Below are 25,727 nucleotides of genomic sequence, written 5' to 3'. Positions count from 1 at the left end.
ATAAGCCTGTACTGAAAACAAAAATAAAAAAATGAAGATCTAACATTGAGATCTTCAGCATAAACATTTTTTTCTGCTCTAGCCAACGCAGAAAAATGCAATCTAGTATTTTACAAATGCCTCCTGTACCAAAAGCGCTAAGAAAATATTATCTTTCAAATATTGAAATAGATAAAGTTCTAAGAATCTGTGAAGCAAATTTGTGAAAACTTCTGGACAAATGTCTGAGCAAATGATTGGGGTTTTTTTCCCCCAATAGAACATGATTTCCAACTTTTTGCCAAATCTAAATGTCAAATTTAAAGCATCACATTAATACCACAAGTACCAGTCTTAACCTTCAGCTCATGATCTATATATAGGTCTTTCACCCTCCCATAAAGCTAGTGCTGCTTAAAACTTGTGCTCTCTATGCACAACTCCAGGGGGTTTCTGTTGCTATCTGAAAATCTAAGCGTACTCTGCTTGGGGCTACTCTCTGTATGTTAAGCCAAAAAGATGATACAGTTAAGCTGTTTGAGAACTTACATGCATGTCAGTATAGTCCAAAAAGGTATGTTAAAACAACTGAAACATAAGGGAAAAGTGTGCAACCCTGAAAACGTGCTCTCAAGGCACCAAACCAGCCCCTCATTACAAGAGACAGAGTGAGCAAGTGGTGGCAAATATGGCTAATGCTCAGGCGGCCTCTAGACTGATCCCTTTTCTCTCCATTGGACACAATTTACCATTAACTCATGCTTCCTAAATTTCACTACCTACACTGCTATAAAGCTTTGAACTAGCTGCAACAGACAGACACTTCCACTGAAGTACGACGACACCACTAAGAAAATGTGAATGCAGAAAAAACTGGGGGATAGTAAGCAAAGTGACAAAAAAAAAAAAAAAAGGACACAAATCTGGAAATATGACATGAAGTCTCATAAGCTTAAGGTAAACGGTAGTATAGAAGGTGTCCATAGAAATGCTTTCCTCTACTGTAAACTCCTTTGAGGACTGGCTGACAGAAGACAATGAAGTACGACACAGGTCCTTCCAGCAGTGGACATTCAGCTCATTTAACTTGCATTGCTGTTACAAATATGGAAAGCAGCATGAATTCGGCTGCCCAGTGGTCAGCAATTTATGCAAGGATTCCTATCTTCCATCAGTCAAAATATATACATACAGTATTCTCTTGTCAAAATTAAAAACACTAATTTAAACACTCCTTCAGTTACGTAATGTTTTTCATTATTAGCATAAAATTAAATAAATTTCTATAGAGAAGTTTCCTGAAGTCCTTAACTGAACAGCCCATCAGCAAGAGGTATAAATGAATTATAACTTTAAAAAAAAGCAACATGCGCATAAGCAAAAGGACTGCTGAGGAACCATTCTGGCAACTTCACTTAAAAGTGAAGCACATCACAGAACAATCTTCTAAAAGCACTTATAAAAGCAAGAGCTACCTTTACCCCATTTACCTCAATAAATACTTTTAAAGATAAACCCAAGAATTAAAATTCCAGAAGAACCTGTGAACTCAGTGCAATACCATGCACATGTCAGCTGCCATGGACTTCCCAGCTAAATTTCCCCATGGAATTTCTACACAAATGGACTGTTACATAATCAACTTGCTGTTATGATATTCCAAATGCAGATGTCACACAGACGAAAATACAGTTACATATTTTGAAGGCCTCCCTCACGGAATAACCTCTTACTGAAAATAAGCATATACTATTTTTTTTTCCAGATAATATGTTAGCACTCAGAAATTCATTTATAAGCGAATCTTTCTCCACAAATCTCTGTTCAGTCAACAAAAACTAACAAGGCAGGAGAATGCAATAACAAGCAAGATAGGAAATCATATGAAGAGTATTAAAAACCAGTTACACAGGTCAATTGCCTAACCTCTTCTGGAACAATAGGTGCTATGCAAAAAAATCTTCTGCAGCAAAATATCTTAAAAAAAGGGGGGGGGGGGGGGAAGAAGGGGTAAAAAGTTCAAAGAACCACCATGACCACGGTCAAACACTTAGAGGAAGATGGAGTCAAAAGGTTCACCTATTTCACTAGACAAAAAATAAGAATAAAAACAGAGAGAGAAGAAGAAAGAATAAGAAAAAATAGTAGTACTAACATGTTAATCAGGTTTGTTCTCCCTATTTCACAGCACAAGAACAAACTGACATAAAAAGAAAGTAAGAGATAGGAAATTAAAAATCAATTAAAGGAATTAATTGTCATGTGTTGCACAATTATATTGTAGAATTCTTTGCCACAAGAACTCATGAGGACATAAAGCATTTCCAGAAATATGAAACTGTAAAACATTTTGGAAAATATACCATGTGTTTCCTAGGATAATTCTTTAAACGCTCAGGTCAAAAAATTGGGCACAGATTACACAAATTATTTCACCCTTCCCCTCCTGCCCCAATTTTCCATGGTATTCCTACCTCATAACTGTTTAGAGGAAACTTTCCAGAAATAAGGAAATTGGACTAGGTCTCTATATCATATACTTTGAAGACAATTCTTGTATTTTCAGGGGGTGGGGGGGTGTAACTTTTTTTTTCCCACTAAAATAACAGGTTGCTGCTTAAATCATTTGAGGTTGCAATTCATGTAAAGCTGTGTTTATAAATTTGCAACTAACTGGGATGTATGTTTCATAATCAATATTCACAAACATTTCTGTCTGCCACGGTGAAAAAAAATTATAATTCCTCAGTCATCTAAAAATTATCTTCATGCTCAGTAAGTAAACATTTAGATTTCGGTATGAGGTCTAGAGGCATCAACTTTGTAACCACATGGGCAGTCCCTTGTGTACACTCAACTTACTTTTCTAAAGCATTCAAAAACAAACACACACTGCAGTTCTGTAAACATGTGTATTTTATATACTATAGTAAGACATCAAATCAGCAGAAGAGATAACATTACAAGATGAAAGACAGTGGAATACCTGACCCTCTCTGCTTTGCTTAAGCCAAGCCTTTAATTTAAAATATTCTCTGCTACCTAAGAAAAAAAAAAAAAATAGTCCAAACTACAAGAAAAAACAGTAAGTAAAGTCTCACAACTAGGAAGAGACCATTTGCATAAACATTTATACAGACTGAAAATACGACATAAATAACTGCTTTTAACTTTGTTTTTAGCTTTTGCAAAGCTGAAAGAAAATAAACATTACCCAAATACTTGAGTTCACATACTGCTAAGAAAAAATTACATCTAGTTGAAAGACCCATAGGATTCTTGGACGCTTTTGAGATGTTTTATTTAAAAACAATAAATATTTTGACGACAAACTGCATGCTTTTCAACTTTATCAGGTCTTATGTAGACAGCAACTATGACACCTACACTGAAGATGAAACAGCAAGCCTGAGGAAGGCAAGGAATTGTTAAAATACAAGTGCATCTACTACATTTTATAGCTTTTACTTTAAATAATTCATAAAATTGAGAAAGTTAAAGCAAGATGAAATGTGGAATGAGAGGCAAGGACTACAGAACAGATCTTGTGATCTGTAGGACTCCCCAGGTACAGATGAAACACTGCTGAAACAACCAATTCACATGTCATACCAGCATTAGATGGGTACGGAAGGCACCTCAAGGACCAGAAGGCCAAACTCCCAACGTGATTAGGACTGAGTTGCTTGTTTTTCAGACCACCGCCAGCAAGTACCATGCCAGACCAATAACATGTATATGTACCAGGCAAGGCCAAAAAGGTTCACAAATCACACAAACCTTGCCCAACAATATGATTGATCTACTGAGGGGAAATAAAAAGTAATTTTAAAATGACCTCAATCACAAGCCCTGGGCTGGCCGCTGGTGGGTCATCCCCCGTCAGAGGGGTAAAGAAGGAGAGCCTTGACCCCTCAGGACTTTGGCCCCCGAGTCCTCTGCGCGGCCCCACCAAATGCACGAAGTGCTTCAACCACAGGCGCAGTAACGAAGGCGAGGGGGCGGCGAGGGCACAGCCCAGCCGGCTCCCCCTGCTCCAGCCCGGCCCCCCTGGAACCGCGGCCACCGGGCCCCGCACAGTGCCGGCTCGGCCCCGCGGGCACCCGCCGCCGGCACCCGCCGCCACCACCCGCAGCGGGGTCCGAGGCGCCCCACCCCGCCGAGGCACCAGGGCAGACCGCGCGGGCGGACGTGCCCACGGGGATAGCGGGGTACCGACGGGAGCTGAGCTGAGCTGAGCCGAGCCGAGCCGAGCCGAGCCGAGCCGAGCCGACCCAGCCCACACCGCCCCCCGGGCCCGATGCGCCAGTGTCGGCGGAGGGGCGGACAGGAAAGGGCGGATCTGCATCCGGGCCCGTTCCCTCCCCGACGCGCTCACTCACCTATCATGGCGGCGGCAGGGGAGGGGAAGGGAAGGGAGGCGCGCGCGCATGCACCCCTGCCGGCGGCACCCGCTGCTCGAGCGGGGCCGGCCGGCGGCGGACTGCGCATGCGCCACGGGGGAGGCGCGGGTCCCTCTGGGTAACGTAGTTCTCGCCTCTGCACACCGCCCAGCTCTCCTCACGTGACCGCCTCCCCCCCCCCCGCCCCGTGTTAATTACTTTCTGTTAATGTCTGCGGAGCGGCTGCCTGTGGGCTGCGCGAGAGGGGGGGCGGGAGGGTGCCGCTGGGGTTTCTTTGGTTAACCTCGCGCTTCCCCCGCGCACGTGACCCCCGCCGGCAAGGCGGCGGGCTGTTGACGCGTTGCCTGGAGACGGGCGCGAGGCCGGGGACGCGTGCTAGCGCCGGCGGCGGCCAGTGCCCGCCCCGTCCCCAACGGAGCCCGCTGCGGGAGGCGGGTGGGTGGCGCAGGGGGTGAGGCAGGGCGAGGGCCGGCGGGGTGGGCAACGGCCCGGGGCGGGGGGGGGAGCAAGAAGAGCAGGTGGTTGTGAAGGGCTGGGGACGGAGGAGCGGGCGCGGTGGGGAGGGGGAGCTGGGATGCAGAAGGGGGATGAGGGGGAGCGAGGGACGAGGCGCAGGTGAGGAGGCCTGTCAGGGGCAGGGGAAGCGCGGGAAGGTTGCGGGGGGGGGTGTCGCTGGTTGGGAAGGGGACAGAGGCAGACCTGCGTTTTCGAACCTACTGCGGGCGGGGCGTTGATGTTTGCTTGTCTTTTCCAGTCTGTATTTTGCTTCTTGTCCGTCGAGGACGCTGGTGGGGAGATGGTAGTGGAGAAAGCGGGCTCAAGCCCCTCAAAGCCCATAGGTGACAGGTGCCCCCAGCAGCAGGAGCCTCTGGGGCACGTGAAGAAAAGCAAGCAGCAGGTCTCCGAGGGATTCACTGTTAAAGCCATGATGAAAAACACTGTGGTATGTTTGCTGCTAATATAGAGGTGATGTTATTTGCTTTACTCTCCTGTGTCCAGGAAGCATAGCGAGTTAGAGCTGTGAATAAAGCGTGTCAGGAAGGTGTGTGAGTTGCTAAAACTTTATCTGGAGTTTGCTGGTTGCTGAAATTTACAGAAGTATTATCATAAGGTAACTGTCGATGCCTGTGGAAATTGTCATGCTTTGCCTTGAAGCGTACTGCTTTGGTGCCACAATTTTTCTGTATTGTTTTGTATTGGCAATGGATGTTCTGTTAAACTGTCAGCCTATAGAATTGTGTGCAAGGCTTACTACCTCTCATTTAGCAAAACGCTGTCAAATGATACTGTAGTATTATTTGAAAGTGTTTTCATATACTGGCACACAGTATGGTATAAATTTGATGTGAATGTCACATAGGATGGCAAAGATTGGGAAAATATGTTCATTTTGAAAATAAGCTTGGAAAATAATAAAAAGCTTCCACACAGGATAGGAGAATACTAAACTGGAAACAAACATTAGTTCTCCATCTCATAGTTCAAAGACAAAGAGGAGTTGATCCAGCAAGCTTCGCTTTCAGTAACAGCCCCAATTTCTAATGAATTTAGGGGTATGTGAGTAAAAATACTAGGATAAAGGCCTTTCAAATTGCTTTGTATTGTTTTATTTGTCTACTTTTGTCAGATTTTAGGAATAAAAAAAGCTTCAGCTAGTACAGAATGCAAATGTTCAATATGTAAGTGGATGAGCTAGTATGAGCACACACCTGTGCTTAAACTCCTGAATTGTATTTTTCTTTATTTGGGCACAGTTCAAGGTGTTAGCAAAGTCTTGTGTTCTCAGGGTTTTTTTTTAATTCTATATATTCTCTGACAACAGTTAGGAAATACATTATTTCCCTTGTTTTGCTGAAACAGTCTTCCTGGAGCAGTGTTTCTGGACCTGTTATCTGTAAGAGCATCCTCTTAAAAACCCAAACAAGTCAATCTTTAAACAAATTTTAAATGGAGCAGAAATTGTGTACTTTAAAAACTTTCTCCTTACTAGTAAAACTAAAACATGTTTCACCTTAGTGGGAAGAATACAAGGCAAAAACAACTAAAAAAACCCTTTGTTTTAAAGATTGGTTGATTGGTTTGTTTTTAATTCTAGAAATGTGTGGAATAGACTATAACACGTCAGTGAGTTTAAGGATTAATTTTTAAAAGACATTTCCTCTTCTCTGGACAAAATTCAAGTCGTGGATATTTGCACATATTTGTTTACACCTTGATATGTAAAAGACGCTTGATTTCATCTAGAAGAATCAGCAGTTTCAGTGGAGTTTGAGAAATATATATTTAGTTTAAAAAAAGGAGCTTTGACTTGTGAACATAACTAGCTATGAGTTTAATCAGAATTTAAGTTTTCTTTTAAATATTTGTAGAGTTTTGAGTTTTATGGCTCCAATTCTAACTTCCTAAACATTAACAGAATGTTAAATCATGTGGTACTGTCATTAAGTGAACAGGTAACTCTGCTGCCTTTGCAGCTGCTTGTTGAATCACAGAAATGATGTTTTTTTGGCATGGACCTCTGGAGATCATCTAACCCAACTTCCCATTTGAAGTGAGCCTGTCACTAGCACTACATCAGGTCAACCATGGGTTTCCCTAGCTAAGCTGTGAAACCCTCCAACATCAGAGATTCCCTGACCTCTCTGGGCCACCTGTTTCATGGCTGCCCTGCCTGCCTGCCCCCTGCCTGCCCCCTTGTCACCCTGTCAGAGGTAGGGTTAACAGTGTTCTGACCCTCTCCACAGGTTCTGCTCATAACTGGGTAGGAAGCAGTGAAACTGTTAGAGGTCCTGGAAGATTTGTAGTACCTGTACCTCGAGGCTGTGTTTTGCAAAAGCTCCAAGTGAGGACAGGCAGCCACTGGAATCAGTTCCCAGGGGTCAATGCAAAAAATCAGGATAGAGTAAGGAATATCTTGCTGCCAGTATGTGCAAAAATGGGTGTCCCTCTTTTCCAACAACTGGTTAAATGGAGCTTTAGATTCATTAAGTACTCATTTGTCAGAGGTTGACATCATTGATGAAGTTCTTATGGAAGGCTTAGGAGTTGACTGGAGGCTTGAAAGCACAGCAGGCAAATATAGTTAAGACATGACAATTCTTTTTGTTAACAGCATGACAAGGCACAGGGTTGTCAGCAACGTGTTCAGCATCTCCAGGTCAAACAACTAGATACAGATTAATAGCCTTTGGTGCAAGCATGCAGTGAGTCTTAAACTCAGCATAGAGTCTACCAGATTACCATTATGCATATACGACTGTAAATATTGTAGTAAGGGTTCCAGAATTCTTTGATGTTTCTTGTGCAAAGACTGCTTTACTAAGCCGTTTTTCATGAAAGTTGCTGGATAAAGTTTTCTTCCCAAGTCTGCTTTCATAGCCAGTAGTAAGTACAGAAATTAAGTATATACAGTATTAAAGACTTTTCTCAGCTCTGGCTAAATCTAAAATTTACTTATTGAAATACATTGCTTAATAAATATTCACCAAAAAAATTGTTCCTGAACTGAAGGAAGTGTTTTGGTTTATGTTATTCCAAAACTGTAAATTCATATAGCAGTTTAGATTAAGAGCAGATCCAATAAAGGTCTTCTAAACTAACAAGCCAGATGCTGTGACATTTACATTTTAATTGTTTTGTCCTCCAAGTGGAATCAAGAATGCCATGTTATGTGCTCATACTTCACATGTACTGCATGGGTAGAATTAGGAATATAATTAAAAACTAATATACAAACTAGCAAGTAGAAAAGTGTCTGTACATGAATGTGGACAGCAGGAAGATACCTCTATTCACTTCTGATCCTCTCCAAATGGTTATTTTTCCTAATTTCTGCGACTGTACAGGACAGAGTAAAGTGTTAGTGCCCCCCTTTTCTGTAATAAACTAGTGGTAAAAGCACTTTTTCAAGGAGAGGATTCATTTTATTACTTAAAGGGAACTTTAGAAAGGGAATTCCAGTTTATCTCCCAACTTTTAAAAGATTCTTAACCAACAAGTTACAAGATTACTGAGGTGAAAAAGATAACAGAGGGAATGTCTCCACACACCCTTTCAAAGTGCTGTTACTGTGCTGAGTTAGGATTCATAGGGCGAGAAAGTGGCAAGGTAGGAAGCTCACTAAACAATACATTTTAGTGCATACATCATTCATTCAGGAGTTTTGGAAGCTTTGGTTTTGGAATTTTATGTCCATCATTGCTAGAAAGGATCTGATGTTTTTGGAGTAGAATTGGAACTTAAGACATCCCGTACTGAGCACTGAGCCAATAAAGCTGTGAAAGGATGTTCTTTTGCTTTCTGTTTTTCCTGAACCTTGAATTCCTTACTATAAAACAGCAGCTCTTCAGCAGGAAAAGAGGAGTTTATCTTTCCTCTACAGGTCCTCCTTTAGTAACACTAGTGCCAGGTAAGTTGAAGTACCCTTCTGCAGCATATGAATGTGAACTCCTCTGCCCAGAGTGCTGAATTTGGATTTTCTTCCTGGCTTAGTGTGTAAACCAGTAGGTTTTATATAGAAAATATCACCATCATATCCGTCTGTGTTCCATGAAAGCAGTCAGAAACTGCTACTAGTAATGGGCCACATCCAGCCTGTGTATAAGGGATAAAGTGAGAATGTCTACTAGATGGCCTTAGAAAGGGAGGGATGCTCAGAATTGTTTTGTTCCTGGATTTCAAAAGCCAAAGCAGAGCTGTTCAACCTGGGAGAGTCTTAGCTATGTGCAGAAGCACAGCTCCCATCTCCTAAAAGTGTAATTGCCTATAAGCAGAAAAAAAGGTTATTTAGATTGCAGTTCTGGATTTTCATCCCTCTCTTCCTCATTTAGGAGTCTACAGTCTGTATGTATTGGAATGAGTTCTCAATCTTTATTGTTTAAACTCCTCTTTCAAGCCATTATCAGTAATGTGTGTTGTGAAGGACTTTCTTACCCTTTACCCTTTGATAATAATTCATAGCAAGGGTTTCATTTTAACCATAGAGGTAATGTGATTTGTTTAGATTCTGAAACTTATGATATTCTGTTTATGTTCATCCACATTGTGTAACTGAAACTACTTTTGTTATTTACTTTGTAGCAGTAATGGTTTCTGATCTGATTTTAAGGCTATAGGAAAGCATTGTTTACAAGAAAAAAAGTTTACCTCTCTATTATAATAGCTAATTTATTGGAAAACACAGTACATTTTGGGGCAAGTAGATGTCAAGTTAAAGGAATGTTTTGACAAATGTTTATTGGGCAGTAGTATGTCCATCTTGGAGGAACTGCTCCAGTTTAACAATAGCAATTTTGTACAATCTACGAGTATACTTCAGTGACCACTGTGAGTCAATTTAAACTGTCAGTGCTTTGGAAGGCAGTCCTATCTTCTTCCTGTTTCAGGCTGTTTATTACTGCTGCCCTGTGTTGTGCCCACATTTGTACAATGTTGGCTGATCAGGAAACTGATCCTGCTGAAAAACACTCCAGCCTGTTGAAGCTAACAGTGTCAAACTGCAGTCTTTGGGATTGAGGCAAGCGAAGCTCCTGCTACCACCAGGCTCCTCTGTCCTGCCCTCCTCCCTGTCCTGACTGCATGCTTCTGTCTCCCCTTTTGCATTTACATTGGTGTTTCTTGCAGCTACAGAGGAGGTTGGATCAGCTCTAACAGCTGTTAAGTTAACATATTCAAGGAGGAGGCAAAACAGGAATATGTTGTCAGCACAAGCTGTGTGGGTGGGAATGTCCCTCTCAGCAACATCACGGTCTTAATTCATTTAAAACCAGTTATGAAACTGAGTTCTAGCAGAGTAATTCCACAAGCATTTGAAGTAGCATAAACTTGCACCACAATTGAAAGGTGTGGTTTTCATCCCTAGACATTTATTCATTGCACAACAAAAATTTTTGCATGGCTGTGCAGTGAACTAGACTGGGGTCCTGGTTAAACCTAGATGAAAAGCAGCTCGGCATTTTTTTCGCAGCAGTGCAGACTTGACATACAGCTTAGTAACAGTGTAAGCTAACAAAAGTTGTGGCTGCTACAGCCCTGCCTGCTTCTGCTGCAGATTTGTACCTCCTCCTTTGTGCCAATACATAGTGATGCAACTGAATTGGTGAGGCACTTCAGTTACATTAGGTCAAAACATGAAAAGGTTCAATGCAAGGAGGTTTTTATTTCCCCTCATAAAGTTATGTTCCTTTCCAATTCCATGCTTGTTTTTACTGTAGTGACCACATTGATAGTATAATGTAAAAGCAGAATACACAGGAAAAATACTAATGCTTAAGATCATGTCTTCTAAAAGCCTGTATTTCGTATTATGTTTTCCGGCTATAACTTACATGGCTTAATCATACTGCTCTTGTTATTTTAAAAGACTTTAAAATCAGCCCTTAATTTTTGCAAATGTGGAGGAAGGTTGATATTGCTCGTAGTTGTGGTGCTAAGATGATAAGATTTGTTTAATGTCCTCAAGCATGAAGAAATCATGCTGTTTCATTTATGAAAATCTGTTACACACTTGAATCTCCAGTAAATCTTTTTTTTTTATAATGCAGTCATATGACTTAAAATAGATAATAAGTAAATTATCAGTTAGACTCCATTTCATGTTTTTGATTGACATTTCTTGTTGTATTAAATCACTTCATTTGATTCACGATATTTTATGTAGAAAAAGACCTTGGAAGGTTTTAAATTTCATTCCTAGAGGAGGTAAATGTAAAATGATTTTAAAACATTATGACAGTCATGTTTCAAGACCCCTTTACTAATCAGCTTTTTATGAACTAATGAATAAAATATTCTAACTGGAGACAATTACAGAGATAGTTGTCAAATTCTGTCGATTCTGGCATTGGAATTAAACTATTTTAAAGTTTGCAAACTGAAACTAACATAAAAGAGCAAATACCAGGCTAAATTCTTTTAAGTATATGAGAGAAAAGGTCTTAAGTGTTTACAGATTTCATACAAGTTAAAATCCTGAAGTGGTCTGAGTATATGGGTATCTGTCTGGTGTTTCACTGAATGAAGTGGGCATTTTTCAGTTTTCAGATGTCTGAATGCAAGTGTATGAATTCAGAACAAAGTATTAGAAAATAGTTATTAATAGTTAATAGTCTCAGAACAGGATTTTAAGCAGTAAACTTGCTGACCAGGGAATTATCTAAAGTCAGCATTTCCCACATGCAGCTGGGCATACCTCTACAGCTAGCCAATAGAAAATGTGAAACAGATTAGTTAGAAAGCATCTGCCATACACCTTTCTCAGCACCCAGACTCCATAACAGTTTCCAAAGAGCATGTGTACATATTCTTTCAACTTCATATCATTCATTTCAGCTAAGAAAAATCCTGGCCTTTATGTAGGCTTCAGCTTTTAACTTGGTCTTCTCCCTGTTAGTTGACTGGGGATGCTATAGGATATGTGGAGTGAGTTCAGTGAAGAGCCTTCAAGATGGGGTTCTGGAGCACATGTTCCATGAGGAGAGGCTTGGGGAGCTGTATTTTTTTCAGCCTGGAGAAGAGAGAGCTACCAGGGTACCTAATGGTATTAGGTCCTAATAGACCTAATGACCCAATAGCTGTCAGGAAGATTGAGCTAGTCTGTTCACTCCGGTGAATGATGGAAGGACGGAAGATGTGAGTTGAAATGAGGTGTTCAGGATGGTGAAAAGCTTTTTCACCATGAGGATAGACAAGCAGTGCGTCAGGTTTCCCAGAGTTGTGCAGTTTCCTTGGAGGTTTTCAGACCCAAATAGAAAAAGCCCTGAGCACCTGGTCTGATCTCAGAGATAATCCTGCTTGGAGAGGGAGGTTGGACTAGACACTTCCCAAGGTCCTTTCCAACCCGAGTTTTCTCACAATTCTGCCTCTTCTTCCAGAAGAGGGTAGTTTGTGGCCACTCCATGGCTCTGCTACTGCTGAGGTCAGACAAATTAGTGATGATTAAATGACTCTCAAACTGGGGGAAGAAAAAGGAAAAAGGCATTTGAGAGTTTTTGCTTTAATAGCTTTGCTGCTTTTCTGAAGATGTGATGTGAAGCGGGTAATAAATACTACAACTGAGAAGATACTTTATTTTTCTGATAAGTCGATCTCTCTTTTGATCCTCAGAAAACCTATGTAACACCACATTGTTCTGGTTATAACAGTGAACTACAACATAAATCTAAGGTTGACTTTATAAATACAATTGAATAAGTCTGCATCACTGTTTGGGTAGCAGCAACACGTGCTTATCAGCAGAGATCTCTACTGCAGCTAATTCTTCCTAGATGGTCTGCTCCACCAAGTATGCAGCAAGTACTGCTGCCAAGTATGCAGAGAATGCTGTGAGGAATTGAAGCAGCAGGCGGTGTCTGTAGCTGTCAACCTCTCGATGCTGTCCCTTGTGTCACAGTCTCCTCTTGTCACTGCTATAACTTAAAAGACATTGGAAGCTTTAAGTGGGTGAAGGAGACAGGAGAGGTAGCATAGTGGCATTTGCGCTAGAGAAAGTAGTGGGAGAACACTGGGGAAACAGGAGAGGAACGAAATGTCACTCCCCAAAGTGGGGACCTGGGTGATCACTAACCCAATATGATTTTTGCTATGGCTTTGCTCCCCAAAGTTATGCACTGATGTGCTGAAGCCAATTGTTGCCTTGTTGCAGACAGAGAGGGCTGGGGTCCATACCAGCGAAACGGAAGTTTTCTTTCTTTTCCTATCTGATACTTCCAGTTAATATATATGCCTGGTCTATGTTCAACTGAAACAATCTTTTAAAGCTTTGAAGGGATCAGGGAGGTTTTGGTTTTTTCATGAAGTTTTCTTAACCATTCTGAAATGACAGTTACTGCAAAGCCAAAAAATAGTAGCAAACAATACTGTTGGTACGTTGATAAAATTTCTAGACAATGTGATAGAAAAAACGCTGTGAAAGACTGAATGGTTCCTGCCAGCAACAGTTGATTCCTTGATATATGTGAAATTCATATAAGCAGTTTGGCATGGCTTTTCATTCTGGTAGTATAGTTATATAATTTTTGCTGGAAAATTCACTGCTCTCTGATAACTGCCTTTCTTAGCTAACATACATGTCAGATAAGATGAAGTTGTAACGGTCCCATATGCGGTCGTATTGTGCTGAAGGCTTTGTTATGGAAGTGTTGTGTTTAAGAGCTACATTCTGACTCTGTGGGTACATTACAAGTATTATGCTTATTATAGTTGTAAATTTTGGTCTCTGATGGGTGTAAGTAGAGGGGATGCATGTAAGTAAAGGGATTGCTACTGAGAGCAATGTAATTCTGGAGTCAGATAGACCTTCAATAGAACTTCAGGATTTTGATTAGATAATAAAACCTGCCTGAATTATAACAAGATAGTAAACACATAATTTAGCTTTTCATACATTTGTGGTGGTATTCATTCATGTATATTTAACAGTTTGCATGCTTGTGTTTGAAAGCAAGATTTTTCTTTTAAAAAAAAATTACTCTTCATCCATGTTTTTGTAAAGGATGATGTCAAGATCTTGATAGCAAGAATGAATACAGATTTGTTTTCCATTTGATAATAGAAGTATGTGGATAGCATGTCATGGCTTAATTGAAAGCGATATCATTAGTCTGTTTACAGTCAGATTAGCGCTTTTTTTTTGTGATGGAAGACTTTTTATCACTTGTCTAGTATAAACAATTGTATACTGCAGTAAGTACAAAAGTTCTGCACTATATGTGTGACAAAGTTAAAACATATTATAAAATACACTGTAGAAATGAGTGTGGAATGAAAACTCTTGAATGCCTTGAAGGAAGCATGGCATACTGTTGAGTTGCTGTGTAACAACCATTTAGAGGAAGAATAGGTCTTTAAACTTGTGTTTTCATGCCTATTTCATTAGTCATAAGCATATTACTGATATTTTTTTGTGTGGTTGGTAGGCAATACATAATATTCTGCACAGAAAATAATGTCAATCCAAATCAAACGGTACAGTATTTTCTTGCCTAACTTGTGTGCTTAAGGCATCCATTAGTTTTGCCATTATCACACGAACTTCTTTATTACAATGTTTGTCACACTGTGCATCTCATTATTATGATATGAAAGGAAGAACCACTTTTGCATAAGTTGTCTGGACTTACCCATGTGTTCTTGAAACTATATGTAAGTATTAAGTCTTCTAAAGAAGACTTAGAAAAGAACTTAGACTTAAAGAAGTCTTCTAAAGAAGATCTTCCATTCTTTCAATAATAGCTAAAACTATTAAGGCAAACGTGCATGCATACTTTACTGACATTGGCAGCCAGAATTTCATAGACCTTTTTTTTTTCCCCCAGAAGTTGAAAACGTACATTCTTACTTCCCAAAGCAGGTCTATTGACCTCTCTCTTTCTACACGTTTACCTACAGCTCCATGCTCACTTTTTCTCTGACTTTCTTTACTTATCCTCCAGATGTGTCCTTTTTTGATATCAGTGGATTTCTCTTGCAATGATGTTCAACAGGTGTTTTTTTGGGAAGATGGCAGTTCCACATGGCTAGAAACCTTTTAAAGGATGTATAATGCTTCTCCCCAGACCATATTAGAATACCCTAGATAATAATTTTTACTGTAAAAAAAAACTCAAAAGGAATGAGCTCATTATACTTTTAAATTGCAGCTTTGTAAGGTATGACTGAAAAAATATTTTTCACGGGAAGTGTATGTGTATTAGCTGATTTTTTTACATCTTTTATGCAGTGTTTTACTAATTCCTCTCATGCCCTTCTAATTTGTGTGTCCTTCATTTATTTTGTCAGGTTTTAGAGTAATAGTTTAAGGTCAGAGGAACAATTAATACAACTTGATTTGATCTCCTGCATAATATAGCCCGTCAAATTCAGAAAGTGATTTCTGCATGAAATGTGTAACTTCTAGTTGAGCTAGAAAATAAGTTTTTTTTAGGAAGTAATACAACCTGAAGGTAACGGTGGTGTCAAGAGCCCATTATATCTGTACATTATGCTAATGCTTAACTTAACCAATGCAATACCATTAGAAATTTGCAGTTCATACCTATATATAATTATCACAAAATAGTCAAATTTCACTGTGTAAATATTGTAGAGGTAGACAACCACTTACAGGGAGATACTATCTTTAAAAATCCACAAAAGTAAAGTTGTAGCATGCTTCAGACTTCTACTTAAAACCTGTATAAGTCATGATTATTTTATGAAATTCTAGTATGCCTTTGGACATACTTAACATGTATTACAATATTATTATTCGGACAACAATCAAGTTTTAATATTTTATTTGATAGCGTCTGAAGGCTTTTGGTCATCCAATTGTTCTTCCAACTTGAAGAATTCAGGCAGTGCACTAAAATTGTGTAACATGCAGCAATTTAATTTAAAAAAAGCAAAATAAGTTCAGTTGTATTAGTGGAAAATCAGTGAGAAATCAATTTAAGCTTGCATGAAATTTCACAAACTCTTCTGTCTACTGTTATCTGACAAAGGAATCTTTATAACAGAAATTTTAGAAGTGTATATCAACCATTGACAATACTGTGCCTGCCAATAGCGTACAACATTCAGACCTTTGGATATAAATTTTGTCGAGGAAATTACTGGGTTTTAACAGGGTTGTTTCCATTTGGATTGTCATTTTTCCTTTTCCCTGTCACCAGATAGAATTGAATTTTTTTTCAGCTTAAGTGAGAAAACAAACGGCTCTGCAGTAGCGACAGAAAAATTCTTCCTCTATTGTACCATGTTCCATTAGACAGTAATAACAAAATGTGTACTGAGGTGCTATATTAAAATACGTTTGCAGAGGTAGTCACTAAATTGCCACTAATAAATCAGGAAACTCTAGACTTTTTTCCCCCTGTTTGATATTCCCTAAGTTGTTCTTTATCAGGTCATCCTTAAGTAGGATTTAGGTGATTTTTCCCCATATTTTATCCTATTCGTTCTCTTGCTTCCAGCAAGTGGAACACTATGAGCTCTTGTTCTTTAATAATACTAAATGTTCTTCATTTTTACAGTATTAAGTTAATACTCTTTTAACATTGATTAAAAAAAAGCTTGCCCAATAGTGTGTTTAGCACCGATGTTTAGCCAACTACATGGCTAAGGAAGTACTTCTCAACTTGTAAAATGCAAGCAAATTGTTTGTTCTCATTGCCAAAACAGTTCCTCTGAGAGCAGCTCCAGCTGAGATGTGCATATGACCTTTTCTGCTTCAAGTCACAGGTTAGATTTCATACCTTAGAGAGGCTAAATGCACATCAGCTGACTCCTAACTGAATGCTCTTCCCAGTAGACTGGAGGTAGTCTCCCTTGTGTTAAAAGTTCTTCTAAAGCCTTAACTCTTGCGTTCTTAATTCTTGTGTGGCCTACTGGGCAAAGATAGTTTTGCAATTGGATTATCAGGATATGCTGCTGGGAGGTGAAAGTTGTAGACTTGAAATTTTGTGAACTGGAAAGAGAAACGACCAAAGTCACGACCTCCTGAGCTTGTATTTTAAATCCTAAATAAATATGCAAAAGATGGAAATATTATTTAAGGGGACCTTCCTGAAAGTGGGTTTCAGTCTTCAGAAAAGAATTTCATGGTCTGCATGTTCAGTAGGCAGATATATCACTTTTCAGCATCCTGTAGGTATTCACCGTCTCTCCCAGCATTTCATCTTTTTGAATTGCTGAAGTGTTTCATTCTCTTCGCCAATAGTTGAAGGAGCTTAATTTAGGCTCTTTGAATTGCCCTGATATTGGGGGCTGGTGTTCAACTGTTAGACCGTATTTTCCACTTCGGGTTTGTATCATGCATAACTCAATGGGATGACAGTCATTGACTAGCTGTCTAGAAATATTGATTATTAACTAGTGGGAGATTAAAAAAAGTTCCACTTAGTGTAATATGTTCATTATATGGGCGGATTCTGTCATCGTCCATAGTATCTTGTACTGTCCCCTTTAGCCTGTATTTTCATCGTTGTTTATTCTTTCTTTCTCCAGTCTGTTTCATGATTTTCTTCATCCTTGTCTAATTGACTGCTTTAGATGTATGCTGACTTTACTTCAGGGTCCCATAGACCCACTCTCAGAGACAGAGTAGTTCACAAGGCATCCATTGAAGGAGCTATTATGGCATCTTCTTTTCTTGCAAGTTACAAACTGTCTGATTAAAATTATCATTTTGGGTCATGTTTTCCAAAGAAAGGAAATAAGATGTGTTTTTAAGGGAGACATTAATAAATATTGTTATGGTTCTTGTGTTTTTAAAAGGACTCTCTAAAGCTGTGTAACATTTGCAGCTTAATCACTGGAAGTTTATGCTACTACATGAAAAAACACAAAGGGAAAATAAACCATTGCACCAGGTACTTCAATAAGCATCCAAACTAACAAAGCCTGATATCCTGTGTTTTTTTTGTTTTCTGGTTGATTAGTATCAAAATAAAACCTTTCCTGCTGATATTTAATAAGGTATTTGGTGTCTAATAACACGAGAGACAAACCTCTTGATTGGAGCACTCTTCTCTGTTCTCTGGTATTTCCATAAAACATGAAGGCAACTGTTTATGCTTGAAATCTGCTTTTTTCTCGAATTCAGTTGAAAATGGTCAATGGATACACTTTCTTTAGGAATGAAGGCAGGCAAGTGTACACACAGCATGGATGTATAAGCTTTGTTTCCTTATGAAGCTGTTTTAGAAAGGGTACCCCAATGCATTTGTTCCATTTGCCAGAAAAAAATTGAGATAACAAAGGAACTAAATAAAATTGAACTATTGTAATATCACAAGTGAATCATACAAGCAGGAAAAAGGTTGAGTTCCTTTCAATCAGAAGCCATTGCTTGAAGATGAACCAAAATGTCTGAACACTTAATAACTGAGTTACGTAAATTTTTTTGTGAAAATAAACTCTCTCTCTCAGAGCCTAGACTTCAGTTTTGGAACTACGAGAACATTAGTGACTTCAGTGGTTTCCCAGTGAAGTGACTGTTAGTATCACCAAAGTTGACAGAAGGGTGCATCAGCAGCACAATACAGAACTTCTTGGAGAATCAGAATATCTGAAGCAGATCCTTTTTGTCACTTCATTAGAAAGTAGAAGTTCTTTTACTGTAGTGACAGAGGAGAAACCTCTGACTACCTTTCTGGCTTCCACGTTTAGTCTGTAGATGTTATTTCACATGACTAAAGGTTAAATAATCTGTTACTAAGTTTTGTAATTAAATAGTAAGTATATTTTTGTTTATTGGGTTTATTGTTTAATCTTCTGATTTTAATGTACTAGAAACATGAATTTAATGAAAAGGTATGACTTATTTAAGAAACATTTCTCAGACTTTACTGAATGTCTTCTGATAACATACATTTGTAAACACAGGAAGCTAGTAATCACTTTTAGTTTGCAAAGACACAGTCAAGGACTGCAACTGCAAAGCTACCAGTAAGACTAAACATTCTAATGTATACTGAAGAGTTTATTATAGAAAACATTTGTGTAGTATTAATGAAAACCAGCCTTGCAACAACAAGTTGTTATAAATAAAATAGAATGAAGTGGTAGATAAAAATAAGGAGGAAACAATTGCTTCGTGTATAAATCAAATATCTGTGTTCACATATGACTGAGAATAAGACAAAAAGAATTTTATCAATGTTCATTAAGATACAATACGGGTTTGTAATTTATGTAGTCTATATGAGTAAACCTGTGAGATTAAAGTGGTTTTGCTACTTATGTAAGTGAAGGACAATTTATAACGTGGAAGTACTACTTAATTTCCCAGCTCTTATGTACAGTACTGTATCTCGGGAAAAGTAATAAAAGGAATTCTTCCAAGAATAGGCATTTTATGGAAAATTACCATTAGAAAACTTACTTTGTTTTAGAGATAAAATGGTATGAATGATAGAGGTAAGATGGTATCATGGGATAATAAATTCTTACCACATTGATAAAAACCCATTTTGCATTTTTTTAAAAAAGCATTTATTCACTGATCCATGAGTTCAGTTAATAGACTTATGGAACATAAATATTTAGTGACAAATTTAATTTATCGTAAGGTACTAGATGAAATGTCTTGGTGAAAGCTATGGTAATTTTTATAGTTTTCAAGAAGCCAGAATTTTTTTCAAGAAGCCAGAATTTTACTCCTGGCATTGTATCGGATACTTATTTTTCTCACAGTATATAATTATTTTTCTTTGGTGTTCTAAATAGATTCACATCCTACATTAAAATGTTACTTTTTAATAACTAGATATGCCTTCTGTGGGCTACCAAAAATTGAAAAGAAACTGATAGCTGAGGACTTTGAGTTTTTAAAGTATAGAGTATGGAACAAGTATCAATAAGCTTTTTTTTTTTTTTTTTCTGCTATGAGCCCTGTATTTATGCTGTTTATTTTCTCAAGACAGTATGATTTACTGTCTCTGTGCTGCAACCAAAATTCAACTACCAAAATGTAACTCCTTAACCTGAAAAAAATCATGCTTTTGCTAAAGACTTGAGTAGGAGAAGTTTTGATATTTTCAGAATTTGTGTACAAAAACCTTAATGGAATGTACAAAAGACCAAGTCTTCCCATTTTCACTTAAGTGAGGTTTTTTTAAGATTTAAATGAACCTGCTAAGCAGAACTCTAGGTGCTTAGTATGGACGGCCTTGTATTTAGTTGTCTAAAACTAAAATATACATGCTTATTCTTCGAATTCCTAATTTTTTGAAGTGTGATATAAAAAGCTTGAGAATGATAGACCAAACTGAATTTTTTGAGTCATTCATGTCATCCTCAGCCACAGTGTTTGCAATATTCCAGATTGAAAGTGAACATGTAGATAGCAACATCAATGTACAACTGGAAAATATGAAAGCAAAGATGGTGAGGCTGGTGGCACTGTTTGTGGATTGATGCTCAGTGAAGAATCAGGAGGGCCTAAGTAACTTAGTTTTGGCCAGCTCTTCAGTCTCGCTTATGGCGTCCAGAGTGTACTAGTGTTCCGGATAAACTATCTCCTTTCCAGCACAGCCACAAGGAAGATATACATGTACCTCATCAAACCTCTCAGCAGTGTTTGGCCCTGAGTATCTTCTAATTATCTTTTTTTCCCAGTACCACACCTTTCTTTCTCTCATTCCAGACGTTTTCAAACAATACATCCAGGTTTTTCACAAAGGCCTTAGTTCTGCAGTCCGTCTGTGTTTGCAGGAATAAAATAAAATAAGGAATCTGCTAGTTTCTGTTGCCACTGAAGAAGTGTGTTGTCTCAAGATCTCTCATAAAGTTTTGTGTTAAACAAAACTAGAGGTAGAACAAATCCTTGTAGCATCACACAAATAAAGGCTTTCAGGGCTGGAAAGAAACCACCCATCAGAATTGTCTTGAAGCTGACTGATAGGAATTGACCTATCCAGTTCAGGGTGACTGATTCATTTCTGCCAGTCTCCCAGGCAAGTCAGTAGCACATGCTGATCTTCAGTGTCAAACACTGCTGATAGGTTTAATGAAGTAAGCACGGATATCTTCCTCTTAGCTGTGCCAGAGAGGAAATAGTTCGCAAGCAAGACTAATGCACTCTGAAAGCTGTTACCAAGTCTGAAAGTCTGACTGCCCAGATTTAGGTCATTGGCAGAGAATTCAAATTCTGTAGAAGAGTACGTTGGTTTGGGGTTTTTTAATTATTTTTATGATCATTTTTCCCAAGAATAAAAAGCTATATTTTGTAGTAACTAGACAGAACATTTAGACTAAAAGGAGTTTTTCAGCTTGGGCATTAACACTTGATTTTTCATGTTGGTTTAAAAAATGTGATTTACGTTCAGATTACGTTACATTAGGCTGCTCAGGGCTTTGCCCAGATGGGCTTTGATTGTCTTCAAGGATGGAGATTCTACATCATCTTTGGATAACCTGTTCCAATGACTGCCTTCATTGTGAAAAAGGTTTTTCAATTGTCTAGTCAGAATTTCCTTTATTGCGATTTGTGACCATTGCCTCCTCTCTTTTTGTTGTGCATCTCTGGGAAGACCCTGACTCATCTCTACTGTGCCCTCATGCTGGATAACTAAAGACAGCACTGAGATTTCCGTTAAGCTTCTTCTTAAGGCTGAACAAACTGTTTCTCTCAGCGTCTCCTCCTCATGCGTCATGTACTCCAGCCCTGTCTTCATATTGGTGGCCTTCCACCAGCCTTGCTCCAGTATATCAATGTCTTTTTTGTACTGGGGAGTCTGAAATGTGACCTACTGCTCAAAATGCAGTCTCACAAGCATCAAATAAAGGGAGATGGTGAATTCCCTCAACGCTCTTGATATAGCCCAGAATACAGTTGCCTCACCTCTGCCACAAGGGTACACAACTGTTCAACTTGTTGGTCACAGGGATCCCCAATATCTTTCCTGCTAAGCTGCCTTCTAGCCAGTCACTGCCTGGCCTGAACTGTGACACTGCAGAACTTTGCATTTACTGTTGCTGAACTTGGTGAAATTCCTGTCAACACATTCTGCCAGCCTGTCAAGATATTTCTGAATGCCCCCCTCCAAATTCGATGTCATTCGCGAAGTGTCTCAGGGTACATTCTGTCCCATAGTCCAGCTTCTTAATGAGATGTTAAATAGCTCAGTATTGAGCCCTGAAGAATGCTTCATGTAACCCCTACCAGTTGGTTGGCTAACTGCTATCCTTTGGGCCCAACAGCCCACCATTTTCCACCCTGCTTGTTGGTTCCTCATGGAACTCACTTGAAGGGGATGGGATGTAGACTGCCAAATGGCATTAGATGCCACGCTACACATATATAGAAGAATCATAGAATCATAGAATCATAGAATTGTTAAGGTTGGAAAAGACCCTTAAGATCATCGAGTCCCACTGTTAACCTAGCACTGCCAAGTCCACCACTAAACCATGTCCTCAAGCACCACCTCTACCCGTCTTTTAAATACCTCCAGGGATGGAGACTCAACCACCTCCCTGGGCAGCCTGTTCCAATGCCTGACTACCCTTTCGGTGAAGAAGTTTTTCCTAATATCCAACTTAAACCTCCCCTGGTGCAGCTTGAGGCCATTTCCTCTTGTCCTATCGCTTGTTCCTAGGGCGAAGAGACCGACCCCCACCTCGCTACAACCTCCTTTCAGGTAGTTGTAGAGAGCAATAAGGTCTCCTCTCAGCCTCCTCTTCTCCAGACTAAACAACCCCAGTTCCCTCAGCTGCTCCTCATAAGACTTGTGCTCTAGACCCTTCACCAGCTTTGTTGCCCTTCTCTGGACATGCTCCAGCACCTCGATGTCCTTCTTGTAGTGAGGGGCCCAAAACTGAACACAGTACTCCAGGTGCGGCCTCATCAGTGCCAAGTACAGGGACATGAATGTCTCCATCTCATTAAGATCACGGGTCCATGCATGAACTCATTTCTACATCAACTCCTTGCTCCTTGAGAATAAGAATCAACTGACATACTTATTTTATACTCTATAATTTTAAAATCTCATTGTCCACCATTTCTTGAAGAGATGAATTGCATATCTTATCCCAGTGTGATGCATACAAAGACTATAAATCTAATTTTTTATATCACTATTACTGCCCTATAATCAGCGTATCTTATATCTACTATTCCTCCTGAAAGTGTGCAGGTCTTTCTATATTTATTATATAAAATTTCAATTAAAAAAATTATACAATTACATCTCCATAATGCAAGAAGGAGCAGCAATGTAAATAGTGTTAACAGGGCCACACTAATTTTACTATACATTTTTAGTTTATGTACATTTCTGATTATGTAATACAAGTAAAATTTCAGCATACTAACAGCACTAATAAATACTACAATGCAGTGTTTGAAATGCTTTCTGAGTTTTGTACCATTTGAATACTAGCTATTTTTCCCTTAGAACTCCAGGATCTAAGTTGGAAGAAGTTTGTTAATGACTGGCTTTTCTGTGTGGAGAAAGACAAATGGCTAGCTGCTACTTAGCTATATTATTGTAATTATATTTGATGGTGTTTAGAATAAATGTGGGCTGAATATACTGCTGTATTGGTAGGTTAGAACAAAGCTAGATTAATAAATTAACCAACAGCATTGGAAGATTCAGTTTTTATACATCAGGTAAACCAGACCTACTTTATTAAACTCCATGGAAGGAAGATAACGCTAGAAAGTGGCTCTGGTATCTCCCTCATTCTTCTTAATGAAAGCAAGCTTACTATTTTATACATGTAACCTTTCAAGCTTCATGTGCTATTGTATATCTTGGCTTCTGTTGATTTTATTCTTTTGGAAGTTGGCCTTTTGCTTTTTATCATCTTTCTGAACATAATTTCATTAGTATTTTATAAAATCTGTCAGGTATAGGAACATAAGTAGAGAAAACATGTTGAAAAGGTTGGTAACCAGCATTTATTCTGTAACTAGCCTAAAAGTGAAGACTTATTTACTCTTTCTTTACTTTTTTCTATCATTACAGTCTGACTTTTTGTTATAGTCTTGTTGTGATAGTCTGACTTGATGAGGTCTAAAGGGTAGCAATCTTCTTCTGTATAGCACTTTGCACTGTATAATCATAGTAGCCATCTTTCATTACTATTTCAGCGGTTATAGTGAGATGGTGGCAGTGTATAGGTGTCAAAACTAACTTCTCTAACTTCTGTAGCTCAGTTTGCAGACAGTCAGTCTGCAATGTCAGTACACATTTGGCTTGCTTTTGACCAAAAGGACCACAGTTACAAGTGAGCAGGGGTATAATTGAGCAACAAATTACAGTGAATATGAATTAAACAAAGCATCTCTAGAGCTACATGGCAGAAGTCAAGTGTTACTAATTCTCTGAGTTATTACCTCATAATAACTAGCATCCTGAAGATGTTCTTCTGTTATTAAATTCTTGCAGAGTGAGTGTGTTCCATGAAATACTGAATAACATTTTTCACAGTGTGTGATTCACACTGAGTACTTTATCGCTGGTAATCAGATCACATTGCATAAGGGAAATGTGTATGTGCTTGAATTAGGCAGAATTTACAGGAAAGTCATATTTTAATTTAATTCGAAATAATATTTAGAAGAAAAATGGAATCATCAAGCAACTTTTCTGCATGTGTTTAATGGATCACATCTTATAAACTTATGGAGTTGCATGGTTGTCAGAAAGTTATTCAGTAAAGGGAAAGGCCAATGATGAATCATTTTCAGTTTTACCATCTCTCCGAACGACTCTGTTTTTTATAAAAAATGTATTGTTATGCTCAAATTTCTAATGCAATTTGAAACTTATCCCCAAATCAGTAAAATAATAATGATTAAAAACTATAGTTTGTAGTTCCTATTATAAAATATTGTTGCATTTAACTATATGTATAGCCAGTGATCCATTGCACTGTATTGTAGGTTAATTTATAAGAATTAACTCTAAAAACCTGAAAATATTTAAGGGAAGTCAAAAGTTTTGAAGCATTGTAGATTGACTGAGCTTAATTATTTTACTTGTCCTCGAAATTCATTGTACTTTACAAACATATTTGTCAAGGCAACTGAAAAGAATCCTATTTGGGGTAAAAATGGAAGTTAGTTTTTCTACCTTGTTCATTTTTAGCTTGTCTGTTAATAATAATACTATACTGTCAATTGTAATGATGGCTTGTGTGGTAACTCAGAACTAAATAGGGCCACCAACCCAACTCAGCAAATAGTAATCATATATAGACAACTTTCTTTCACTGTTGTGGCTAAGGTAAAATGTAACTAAGAGTGAAAAAGCTTAATATTCTATTACAAAATGTTAGGATGTCAGAGCTTCTGTCTGTATTTTCTCCAGATGTTGCCAAGGAATGAGCTCTTTTCTGCAAATCATAAAAAATGGTATTATGTTTTGAGATTTTTTTTGAAAAATCAGCATGTTAAATAATAATGTATCCTCTTCATCAGAATGTACATTTTAATTATACTCAATGTATCCTATGAATAAATAATATATTTACTATAATGTTCTTATAGTAACATTTGCTTGATCACTTACTATACTTTTACAGGATTTAAGTGGTGGGTATAGAGTTCCATCAAAATTTGCATTTGTAAGGCTTTTGCACAAGTATTTTATGAAAAAAGAAAGTAAGAAGGTACATGGAAGCTGATATTGTCCTGTGCTTCATTAATCTTTTTTCTTTTTTTTTTTTTCCAAAAGAACCTAGATAAAGGAGACCACATTACATCAATTACAGAGTTATACTTTTGTGCTTACTCAAAGCTATCTATATCTCTCAGAATGCTTCTATACTTTAATATCTAAGATCACTTTTTGTATTGAGCTACATATATGTAGGCTCCTGAGCCCATGCACATTTTCATTTTCCTTATAG

At 38.4% G+C, this 25,727-nt stretch overlaps 2 protein-coding genes across 4 annotated transcripts in view; one reads left to right on the top strand and one right to left on the bottom strand.

The window, feature by feature from the left end:
• The window catches only part of PRKN (parkin RBR E3 ubiquitin protein ligase), a 780,164-nt gene extending 775,718 nt beyond the window's left edge, over positions 1 to 4,446 (bottom strand). Inside the window, exon 1 of the mRNA XM_087774081.1 lies at positions 4,362 to 4,446. Coding sequence (XP_087630207.1) covers positions 4,362 to 4,368 — 7 coding nt within the window. The 5' untranslated portion in view covers positions 4,369 to 4,446. The remainder of the gene's footprint in view (positions 1 to 4,361) is intronic.
• Positions 4,447 to 4,614: 168 nt separating this feature from the next.
• Positions 4,615 to 25,727, top strand: part of PACRG (parkin coregulated) — a 259,421-nt gene continuing 238,308 nt past the window's right edge. For 2 of the 3 annotated variants that reach the window (XM_087777116.1, XM_087777118.1), the window contains exons 1-2: positions 4,615 to 4,817; positions 5,137 to 5,325. In XM_087777116.1, coding sequence (XP_087633242.1) covers positions 5,179 to 5,325 — 147 coding nt within the window. In that variant the 5' untranslated portion in view covers positions 4,615 to 4,817; positions 5,137 to 5,178. Of the gene's footprint in view, positions 4,834 to 5,136; positions 5,326 to 25,727 lie in introns of all 3 variants that reach the window. The other variant, XM_087777117.1, reaches the window with a different exon arrangement.

This window comes from Nipponia nippon, unplaced genomic scaffold, assembly GCF_047370975.1.
Source record: "Nipponia nippon isolate SJK-2023a ecotype South Korea unplaced genomic scaffold, ASM4737097v1 scaffold_4, whole genome shotgun sequence".
NCBI classification, from domain to species: Eukaryota; Metazoa; Chordata; class Aves; order Pelecaniformes; family Threskiornithidae; genus Nipponia; species Nipponia nippon.
This window is presented reverse-complemented; position numbering and strand designations above follow the sequence as displayed.